We start from the raw sequence: 12052 nt of genomic DNA, 5'->3' as shown, positions 1-12052 counted from the left end.
AGTCAGATGTGCATGTTTCTGACACAACGTTATTCAGTTGACATCATTTGCGCATCAAATATGTACATCTGGCAGATCACCAGTAACATGTGCATCGCATCACATGCGACAATAAGTGGCCAATTATTCACGCAACTTTCGCAACACCGTTTGCACTGTCTTGCGTACAGTGTAGGTTTTATTTTTTATTTGAGAATGGATGCGTCACAATGAGATGTTGCACAGTCGCGCATCTCATTGAGCTGCACGTGTTTTGAAATTCTTCCCCTTTGCGCGTTTTGTATTTGTGTTCGTTTTTGAGATTTTGGGCCTCATTCCATATGATAGAAATGCACACAAAATAATGTTGCTTTCAGAGTCTCATCCCATTTGAGGCATTTGTATTTTATTGAATTTATATAGCGCTATACGTCAAAGCACTTAACAAAAAGCAAAACGGTACATAGAGGCATGAGTAGAATCAATTCATTATGAGGATAACAAACAGTCCTTTAGATGAGAGCGGAACAAAGAGAGCAAGTTTGTTCCAATAATGATGGGCAGGGAGCGAAAAAGAGCGGAAACAGGATTGAGCCCATGAGGGACGTCGGACCGTGTGCAAGAATAAGGATTGAGACTGATGGTATCGAGAAGGAGAAATAAAAGGGGATCAAAGCAGAAAGATAAGGTCGAAGCTATAATATGAAGACATATAAAAACAATACAGAGAAAATGAAAGCGCAGTCGTGATTCAAAGGAGATCTATTGAAGTGACATAAAAGTATGCCCGAAGGGGCGAGACGAAAAAGATGACAAATAGAAGTAGTAGATAGCAATGAAGAGGAGCAAGCTGGTAGGTAGGGAGGCCAAGCAAAAGAGTAAAACAATATAACAGCTGAGAGCCAATGAGAGATGAGACAAGAGTGCCATGGAGAGAAAGAAAAGGATGAGATCGTCCAACATTATATAGATAAAAGCTGCAGGAGTGGGTGACCTAAGAAATGTGTGGAGAGAACGATAAAGAAGAGTCGAAGAGAACCAGACCATGTGGCTGAATAGGTGCAGTTAGTAAGACAGGACTAGAACCGATCAATCACAGAGCCCTGAAAGCCATGATGCAAAAGAGAACGAAGATGAATAGAGTGATGCATGGTGTCAAAAGCTGCAGAAAGGCCAAACAAGATGAGCAATGCAGATCGGTTAGAGTAGTGAGCAGAGAGTAATGAGTTAGAAACAGAAAAGAGGGCGAATTCAGTGGAATGGAAGGGACGAAATCCAGATTTATTAAGAGGATGGGGTACAGAATGAGTTATAGGGCATGAATCCTGATTGTTCACTGCAAGTCCCAAAAGTTTGGAAAGAATGGAAGAAGATAAATAGGACGAAAGGCAGCAAAGAAAGGTCAAATGATGATTTTTTCAAATTGGTAAGATAGAAGCATGTTTAAAGATAGTAGGAAATGTAGAGCAATGTAAGGAATTACAGAGGACAGTGAGATGTGAGGTAAGAAGAGGATAGACTTTGAGAATAAATGAGGAAGGGAGAGGATCAGGAGGGGCAGCATTGGGGTGTGCTTTAGAAACAAGGGTCTTCATGTCGAGGTCAGAGAGAAGATTAAAGGACGACATTATGCTAGAAAAGCAAATAGTGAAGAGGCAGAATTTGTAGAACAGTGTGTCAGGTTAATGATACAGCTCAAGAATATAGAAACATTACATTCTCATAGTGTGCCTCTAATTTTTAATACACAAATGTGACTTGAAAGTGTGATTATCGTCTGCCCCGTCACTTTATCACACTGACTTGCAGGCCAACACACAGACATAGTTGGTGCATATCTCCAACTGGGTGGCTGTAGAAGAGGTCCCCATGATCTCCAGCAGGCTGGAAGAAAAAAGGGAGATACCCTGTGTCAGCAGTAATAGACAAGGCATCATGTAACATTAGGATGGTTATTGTTACAGCGCAGGAAGCCACAAGGGACTATTATTTCTTCATATGGGCTGCACACCTTCCGGATTCTGATGATTCATAATACCGCCTTCTAGCACCCCTTTCATTCACACTGCATCTTCTCTCACCTTCCCTGCCTCTTTTATATTGGCCTAGGAATAAAACTTTAATTTGCGACCTCTCGCCTCTTCAAAAGTGATTTTGGTTTTCATTCCTTCTCCGCAATGGAAGGATGTAATTTTTAAACACAGCATTATGTCAATATCAAAAGAATCAGTTTTAACCTGTATGTAAAACATATAAGGACTCATTTTGAGCTCCGCGTTTTGGAAATCAACAGCGCAAAATTCCCACCACAGCTAATTTTCCTGCATTTGTATGGCGGAGAGGAAGGGCGGGACGCAATTTGCATTTCCGGTGCTGCCTTACGTTTCCCGCGCTCCCTTCCTCTGTGCCATACAAATCCTCCAGCATGCATTTTCCGGCGGGCGCAAATGTTGGTGATCCCTATAGAGTCTGCCGGCTTTTTAAGCCAGCATAAAGGAGGCGGACTCCGAAGGGATCCATTATAAACTCTGCCTGTCAGGCATAGCAGGTGGCGTTTATTCAGTTTGCGCGTCAGAGTGCAAAAAGAGAGGGCAAATGGCAGCTTACAAACTTGTATGCTGCCTTTTGCCCTCCCCTTTTGCACCAAGTTGTGCAAATGCCGAAAACCTGGTGGCAGGTACTTGGCTGCGCATGAGTGCAAACGTACCAGGTCCCAGCCGCCATGGAGCAATTCAATTAGCTCCCTAGAGGTTCCTATGTTGTATGTACTTGGGATGAGCACACCTGCTAAAATCAGATTTGAACCTATCCAAACAATGGGAGTACAAATCGGATCGAATTATTTAAACTATCTAGAACGGAAAACTTGGAGAAAAAAATTGTATTCAAGATTCAAAATGTTTGAACTTAAGGGTATCATTGTCAGAACCTAGCTCGAAAAACGGTCTACTTAACCAGTTTGTGCTTATATTCTAAAATGTATTATTCTTTTTGTTTTATTTAATTTACATTTTTGAATACTCTGCTATCTTGCCTTTATTTAGATTCATATGGATTTAGGTCATTGAGAAACCAGCATGTTCAGGCTAGGTTCGAATTCACAAACAATTTAGCTTTGTAGGGGCATCGACTAATCACAACTGATTTGACCCTTTATTTTAATGCAGCAACCCCTGATTCGTGTTGAGCTCTTCAGAGTTTGTCTCATTCTCTACCAGTGCGAGGCAACAGATTGGTATTGGAAGCAACACATGTTACACCTGTGCCATGGGATGGGAAGAATGAGACCTCGACTAGGGCATAATGATCAGTTTACTTCCGTGGCCAGAGGACTAGCACCCAGCCACTCCCATTTCTTGATGCAGCCCTTTCTACTTTCACAGGGTTTGGTTGTTAGGGATGGGAGACAAAAAAGCAAAGATTAGATTGATATGGCTGAACTTCCATTGTTAACTACTTTACTTTTAGTTAGCCATTATTTTACACTGTATGTATGCAAGAATTAGTAAAAAGAGTCTCTGAAACACTCTTATTTGGTTTGCATAAAATCTTGTGAAAATATTGGAACTGAGGTTGTAGGTTCTCTTCCGAATAGGGTTTCTAGTTGACTATCTTTAATATGTTTATATGGGGAGAGTTGGAGCGAACACCACACCACACTGAATACAAAATTGTTTTGGTATCCAGTGTCACACCATGTAATAAAAACCTGCTTGGATTTGGAACATGTTGGTTTCTCAGGGTCTAAAGATATGTACTAGAATTGCCATGTTTTGTTCCAAGAAAATATATTTGTTTTTCAACTGCAGTAGACCGCTTGATCATTTTTTAAAATTTCTCATAGTACATTGCCGACACCTGTTTCACGACCACAAGGCCTGGCAAATCGGATATAGTAAAGGCTCCAGCCAGTATAAAGTACGGTGTGGGAGCTTCGGAAATATGTCTGCGCGAGGTTCTGCTGTGCTTCAGGGGTCACTGTATATTATTTGTGTGGCCTTTTTATTTCGAGGTACCTCAGATATCGGGAGCAGTGTTCTGACAGGAAGTATCAGCGAGCAAGCGGATGAGTAGTGCTGGATGTAGAGAGCTTTCTCACCAGATCAAAGATCTATACATCTCTATACAAGTTCTTTTGTCAATCAGAAGAGATTATAACATGCTTCTTATTGCAGCATAGCTTCTGCCATCTGGACACTGCACATTATATTTTAGCTGTTTGATTAGATGAAGTGGCATTGTACAGTGTCTGCATCCACAAGATAAATAGTCCTGTTTTTTTGTTTGGGCTATCTGGTGTCGCTTGCGAAACCTATAAAGCCCAAACTATTGCATTCAAATACTGATTCATGTATACATAGGGAGAAGGGCATTTGACAGGGGCACAGAGAAATGACATTGAGGAGGAATACACTGTTGTTTGGTAATAAGCCAACCCATTCCTTGACTTATGGCTAATTTATTTATTTTTGGATTTGTAAAGCGCCTACAGCCCGGAGGCATCGAGGCGCTGTTTCAAGAAGATGTCTTAGTTGCGTGCACAGTCGTAGGTTACATGTAGCAAGTGCCTTAAAGGTTTACAGTCATATACATAAGATATGATACATATATGTTAGCAGGGCGATTAACACCAGGTTACAGTCATATACATATGATACATACATGATAGCAGAGGGAATTAGCATCACGTATTACACGAACAGCAGTGTTTTAATTACTTTCCTGAATACAGTGTGTGATTCGATGCTTCTCAGTGGGGGCGCTAACGAGTTCCAGTTGGTGGCTGCGATGACTGGGAAACTCGATCCTCCTGCTCGTGCCCTGACACTTTTGGGAATGGCTACACGATTAGTGTAGGCTGTTCTGGTGGGTCTGTCAGTGAGCGGTAGGGAGAGTCTCTGGGCGAGGTAACGGGGTGCTGAGTTGTTGAGACATTTATGGGTTAGAGCAAGCATCTTGAAGATGATACGCTCCTTGACGGGGAGCCAATGAACAGATTTTGTAGTGGCTGAAATGTGGTCTCTTCTTGAAATGCCAGTGGCTGCTCTGAGGGCATTGTTTTGTACCGCCTGAAGTTTCCTGATGTTTTTTGCTGAGGTATCTAGATGAAGTGCGTTGCAATAGTCGAGTCGGGACCCAATTATTGCTCTGGAGATGGTGAGGCAGTTTTGTTGTGTCAGACATGGTCTGACTGCAGTGATTAATTTCGAGTGATAGGCCGATGCAGATGAGATGGCGTTGACCTGCTTAACCATTGTGAGGTTAGAGTCTAGATAGACTCCCAGAGTTTTTACAACCTGTGATACCTGGATAGGGGAATTATCTATCAGGAATGAATTGTATTTCACATCCAGTTACTTGAGTGTTTCTGGTGAGCCGATGGGTAGAAGTTCTGTTTTTTCACTGTTTAAGCACTCCCACCCCTTTCTGCCTTTCCCCGCCCACAAGTTCTCTGCATGGGAAATCTTTGAGGTCTGAGCTCTGCCATGATGGTGGCCATATTGGAGATGCACTTAATTGTTAGCTCGTGAGGAAAATCCTTGATTCACCAAAACCAAGTCATTGGTTTTGAAATGTAGGGCTTAGAAATAATGTTACTTTTTCATTACGTGCTATGAACACATTTGCTCATATTTTTGAAAATATTTTAGATTTCCAAAGAGAATATGTATTCGTTAAAACAAGTTTCCAAATTGTAACGTGTTAACAGCTCCACAGATTTGTGTATTAATCATCAACATTTTGCTTTCGTTAGTAACTGACCCATAGCAGTTAGTCACAAACATTCATTTTCAAGATGACTGCTGCATTCACTGTCCAGCCCCATGAAAACATTGTGCTCCACTCTGCTTGGTTGCTCAGGGATAAGATGGTGGGTGTGTCGCATCATCACTGTTGTGGAGCTGGCAGGCTCCCTCCTCCCCTCACACCTATTGCATACACACAGAGCGAACATGGCTGGTGAATATGTATCTCTCACTGCTGTTTATATGTGGAGACTGACTGTATGCTATTAACTAATAGACTTTTTTTTAAAAACACATTTCTTCCCGGGCTGCTGGGGACGTCCCAATCTGCTCTTGTGTGCCACACTCTAATGTCTAGAGCTGCCACTGCCAATTTTATTTTAATCCCGACAGTGGCATCTCTAGACATTAATGGGTAAAATTTTTGTATGCCGAACATTTCCAGTTCCCTGGCCCTTCGGCTCTCTTTGGACACAGGGAAACCCACCTCCTCGAACCCAACCCTCCCCCCTTTGCCTTCATGCACGGTATGTCTCCTCTTCTCGAGCTCGCCAGTGCCACCTTCTACAGGAGGTGGACTGTGGCAGAGCCCGTTCTGAAACACAGGGGGGGGGGCATACCAGCTCTGGCCTGCTCCCACATACACAAGCCACCATTGCTGCATAAGTACAGCGATTCAACTCTTGCTTCTGGTACACCGCTGCCAAAGTCTCCACAATCATTTCTTTATTTAATAACAGGCAATGCCTGATTCCCAAAGCGTTTTCCCATTGAAAAATGCTTTGGGAATCAGTCCCAATGACTCCATGATAGGGCATCACCACCAATGGTCAGTAGAAAATATGCACAAACATTTCTTACATTATTACAAATTGCACACAGATCCAGTGTTATGGGAACAGTTTTGGTCCCCAGCATTGAAAGCAGTAAATCGTTCGAAAAATGTTGTATTTCACATGTTGCCGTTACTTTAGCAAAACCATATCAATGCAGTGTGGTTGAGTTATCAAGTTTCGAGCCTTGAAACACTTGTGTATAGGCGCGTTATAAATGCCATATCATATCATATCAATGCAGAAGGGTTGAGTTCTATTGGGGGTAGCTCACGAGATGAATGCTCGTCTCTGACATGTAGCAGGGTATACCTCCCAAGTTTGAATCCTGCAGAGGACCTGATCAGTCGATTATTCTTCAGGTGTCAATAAACTGAGTAGCAATGCATTGAGTAAAAACTAAAAGCTGCTATAACAGAGCTTACAGACACAAGCAATTTGGAGTGACACGCTGTATGACAACACACATTGTAATTATCCAAGTTACTATGTTCATGACAACACACATTGTCATTATCCAAGTTACTATGTTCATCAAAAACAGCAATGCCATGTCTGCCTCAGAGATGTGCCATTTATTAAGGTGGATTGCGTGAATACATCACTAATGGCCGGATCACATAAAATGCAGAGGTAATCGTTTTTATTTAGCACATACTTGTTCTGTGCTTTAGTAGCATTTCGTGTGACATGAAATGTTTTGTCAAAGAGAATGTTAGGCAATTGTAATGTTGCATTACAAGTGCTCTTAATTTGCACTTATTTACAGCAATTTTATTTTTAGTGGGACCCACTCGGTGGTAATAGGAAGCAGCCCATGGTTTGGTAGATACCACACCAAGTGACCAGCTGAATGAATACTGATTTCAGAACCAAAAAGAAATATCCTTGTAAAATGCTCTCCTTTACATCTCAGGGCAGGACTGTTGTGGTCTGGCGCGATGCGGGGCGCGTGGCGCAGAAAATAAAGAGGCGGATGCGGAGAGCTGCAAACTTCGTGCGTCTTTATTCAACATACAACTTCAACTGACTTTCCCCGCCATCCCGCGTCACTTCCCGTTCCTCCCCGTTCCCTCCCTCCCTCCCGCCCCTGTTGTCCTGGAGACGTCAACATGACATCTCCCCCCATTTTTAAACAGTTACCAGACTCTTCGCAACAGGCGGCGGTCTGATGAGGCTCTAGTCCATTTCCTCGATCCATCGACGAGATCTGTTCCGGGCTCGTTGCGGCAGTGCCGGGCTTGGCCTCGGTGACACCCCGCTTTAGGTGTGTTCTGGTCCTTCGTCCGGTTCTGGTTCATCCAAGTCCCACTGGTCCCCTAGGCTACGGGTCGTCAGATTCATAGTCTAGGTGAGCCTGCACTCTCCCACTCAGACGTCTAGTTCCTGGTTGTGGAAGTTCTTTGAAATTGGACGAGTTTCTCGTGACCTGTCCTCCTGACCCTTGGGCAGTGACCATCGACCCTTTCTTTTGTGTGACAAGAAGGGGCTCTTCTCGAAAAGCAGCCGTGTGCTTGTGGGTTAACGGTTGACGTACTGCCACCACGTCTCCTACCTCAATTTGGGATGCCTGCGCCCGTCTGCGGGTGTCGGCGTACTCTTTCATTCGGGCTTTGGCTGCTTCATCTCGCTCTCTGACTTCCGGGTCCAGAGTGGGACGTGGGCTACCTGCTTCAGCTTGGGGGATGCGTGTTTGCGTGTTTTGCCCGAACATTAGCTCGGCAGGGGTCTTCCCCGTCGTGCTGTGAGGTGTTCCTCAGTAATCCCTCAGGAGCTGGGCCAATACCTGTTCATATGGCTGTCCTGTCAAGCGTGCAACTTGCAGGACTTGCTTGAGATTGGCCATAAATCGCTCGATCATCCCGTTGGCTTGGGGCCACAGGGGAGTGACCTTTCTGTGATGGAATCCGAGGTAGTCTGCAAATTGGGTGAATTGAGCACTTTAGGTACTCCATAAGCTGAGAACATGTGGTCGAGAGCCGGGATGACGTGATTGGATGATCTCAGCCGCACATCCGAATATCGTGAGTACTCATCCATCACGGCCAAGACGTACTTTCCTCCTTCGATGGGTCCAAAGAAGTCGGCTGCGACGGCCTCCCATATTTTCTGTGGAAGCTCTGACATGAGTAGGGGTTCTGGGTGCCGATTTGGAGTGATGAGGCAGCATGTGGGACACGCTTTTAGTGCGGCCTCAACTAGGGCGTCCATGTGAGGAAACCATACCTTTTGGCAGAGCATGCGTTTGGTGGAGACCATGCCCCTGTGGGTCTCGTGGGCTAGATTGATGACTTTCGCCCTCATGGCTTCGGGGATCACTAGTTTGCAGTCTTTGAGCAGCAGGTGGTCTTCCGACACTGCCAGCTCTTCTTTCACTAGTAAGAGCCGTTCCACGTCCTCTTTTGCTTGGCCTCCTGCGGCTGTCCCCCTTTCTTTGGCTCTTCGCCAGTGTCCGGATTCTAGTCCTTCACAGATGATGCGACAGACTGGGTCATTCTCCGTCTCTCTGACGAGTTCTTCCATATCGACACCCTCCGGTGTGGTATGGTGGATGAGGTATCTTAGGTATCTGTCAGCCACCGATGGTTCTGGTGTGCTCTCCCCCCGTGGTCTTCTCGACAGGAAGTCGGCAGGGTTCTCACCTTTTCCTGGCCTGTGGATGATATCGAATGCATAGTCCTGTAGTCTTAGCCCCCACCGGGCGATTCGCAGAGACATTTTGGCTTGTGGATTGCCATACAGAAATAGTAGGGCTTGATGATCGGTGACGACTTGGAATGGTTTCCCGTACAGAAACAAATGGAAATGCCTGCACGCCCATACAACGGATAGTCCCTCTTTCTCTGCTTGAGAGTACGCCTGTTCGGTGGTGGACAGGCTGCGGCTGGCGTAGGCCACTATGTGTTTCTGTGAGGAGTCCCGCGGATCGAGTTGTGCTAGGATGGCTCCCAAGCCCACGGGGCTGACGTCGACCGTCAGCTCCGTCTTCCTATTGGGGTCATAGTATGACATGTTTTCCGCTTGCGCAACTCTTTCCCTTATTGTTTCGAAGACCTTTTGACAGTCGCTGGACCACTCACATTTTTCATCCTGATGTGTCAACCTCCTTAACGGCTCGCTGACCGATGCAAAGTCCCAAATATATCGGTTGCAGTAGCTCGCTAGGCCCAGAAAGGATCGAAGTTCAGACACATTGGTTGGGGCGGAAGTGTCATTCAGGGTCGACACTTTGTCCGGGTCTGGGGTCATTCCCGATTCCGAAAAGACATGACCAAAGAATTTTAGTGTGTTTTTGCGGAACTCACATTTGTCCCTGTTTAGCGTGAGATTGGCATCATGTAGGGCCTTGCAGACTTTCATGAGAGTCTCATCATATTTGTTCACATCGGTTCCAAATACTAGAAAGTCGTCCAAATAGTTGAGACAGTTTGGGATGTGCTTTATAATGTTGTGGACCTCTGCCTGGAATGTTTCCGCCACAGAGGACACCCCGAAACTTAGTCTTTTGTACCTGAAGAGGCCGACGTGGGTGACAAAAGTTGTTATGTTGCGGCTCTCAGGGTGTAGTACCAACTGGTGGTACCCCTTCTGCAGGTCAAGTTTGTAGAAGACTTTCGCCCCATTCAATAAGTGAATCATATCTGTGATCCGGGGCGCAGGATATCTCTCCCTTTTGATGGCTTGATTTGGGCGTTGCATGTCCACACATAGTCTAATAGCCTCGGATCCTTTCTTGGGGACTGGGACGATTGGAGATACCCATGTGGTGGGACCAGTTGCTTTCTCGATAATGTCTTGTTCCAGTAGTTTCTGGAGCTCGTCCTCAACTTTCTTTTGAATATTAACTGGAATTCCGCGGTATGGCTGAGCTACAGGGCGGATGGAGCTGTTTACGTGGAGTTTGATTTGCCTGTTCTTGAGTCTTCCGATTCCTTTGAATATTTTTGGGTATAGATTGTTTATCATTTCTACTGGGTCTATGTACTTGTGGACCATTATATTGTAGAGTATGTGTATTAGGCCCATGTCAGCGCGCCTTAAAACTCAAAACGCATCCGCTGTCTGTCTCTGTGGCCAGAACGTGCATCGGAACTTCTTGCCCTTTGTAGCGGCAGAGCCCACTGAATTGTCCTTAGCATTTTAAGGGTGTCTTGGCTCCGTAGGCGTATATGTCAACAGTAGCTGGATGGAGCTTGGGTTTTTGGGTCAGTTCAGAGTAGATTTTCTCACTTACCACATTACAACTCAGTTGGTCTTTCTTGTAGTTTAATGATGAGTGTCGGACTGTGGGCTGTCGCCGTGGGGTTGCCCAGGGCGTAGACGTATGCCTTCTTTTTCTGGTCACTCCCCGATGTGCTGGGGTCAGACTCGAAGGGGGATTGATTGTTCCACCAAGTATCACACGTGTCTTCTTGATCTGCGTTCGGGTCGTGCGGGCATTACGAATCTCCTTCTTTCTCTCCTTTTCAGTCGGTCTTCCCCCAAGTCTCTGTCTCTCTGGTCGCCCGGAGATTGGTTCTGGGTGTTGGAGGTGCTTGGGGCTGGGTTGGTGTTAGATGACCCCCCGTATCGACTTCTTGGGTGGGACGTATTGTCTTTGGGTCGGTCTCTTCCTCGAACTCGAAATAGCCTACATACTGCTTTGAAAGGACCTTCCTCGCCACAGGAGGTGCAGCGTTGCCCGATTGCGGGGCATGTTCCTTCATGCGGATACTCGAACCCGCACTTGTAACAGAAAGGTTCTTCCGACTTCTTCTCTAGCTGCAGTCTGTTTAGGTTCTCTCCGGCATTGGTGTTCCCAAAGCTTTCTACTTGAGAGTCAATGGTCCTTTCAACCCTTGCTAGCACTAGGATTTCTTTGAGTGTGCGCGATTTCTGGAGTAGTTTCCTGCGGAAGGCTTGTGATTCACACCCTGATATGATTTGTGACCTCAGGGCCTCCGTATTAGAGTAGTTTGCGAAGTCGCAGTGTTTTAGCTTGGTGCGTAATCTCATCACATATGCATCCACGGTCTCCCCTTTTGCCTGTTTGGTGCTGTGAAACAAGTGTCTTTCGTAGTCAACATTGGTGTGTGGCGCAAAATAGGCTGCCAGCGCATCTTTGAGATCTTGGATTGAGTCTATAGAATCTTGGGGCATTTCGTCGATGATGTCACGCGTGGCAGAGCCTACAGCCAGTTTAAGGAGGCACACTTGCCTTGCGTCTGCTACTGGTCCTGTGGCTCCCATGTAGAGATCAAAGTCCCTGATCCATTTGGTCCATCTGGGACCCATGTTGCTGGTATCTGTCACGTCAAATGCTCCGGGCATCTGGGCTGCCAGTGTGTCTGGTAGCTGGTATGGCACGTGATCTGGTGCTGCCGCCGCTGGGGGCCCATTCCCTTGAGCTTGCGCTCCCTGTCCATCGTCTTGACCAGACATTCTGTTTGGAAAGCGTTCACTTGCTGAATCTGGGTTGTTAGTGGTTCTCTCTTCTTGATGGCCGCCGCTGGG

General features: G+C 45.8%; 1 protein-coding gene across 3 annotated transcripts in view; it reads right to left on the bottom strand.

Annotated features, from left to right (window-relative positions):
• Positions 1–365: 365 nt before the first annotated feature.
• LOC138488704 (putative methyltransferase DDB_G0268948) overlaps positions 366–12052 on the bottom strand; it is a 504586-nt gene continuing 492899 nt past the window's right edge. For all 3 annotated transcript variants that reach the window (XM_069615945.1, XM_069615946.1, XM_069615944.1), the window contains one exon: positions 366–1863. In XM_069615945.1, coding sequence (XP_069472046.1) covers positions 1773–1863 — 91 coding nt within the window. In that variant the 3' untranslated portion in view covers positions 366–1772. The remainder of the gene's footprint in view (positions 1864–12052) is intronic.

This window comes from Ambystoma mexicanum, chromosome 9 (genome assembly GCF_040938575.1).
Source record: "Ambystoma mexicanum isolate Mex_15411 chromosome 9, UKY_AmexF1_1, whole genome shotgun sequence".
NCBI classification, from domain to species: domain Eukaryota; kingdom Metazoa; phylum Chordata; class Amphibia; order Caudata; family Ambystomatidae; genus Ambystoma; species Ambystoma mexicanum.
This window is presented reverse-complemented; position numbering and strand designations above follow the sequence as displayed.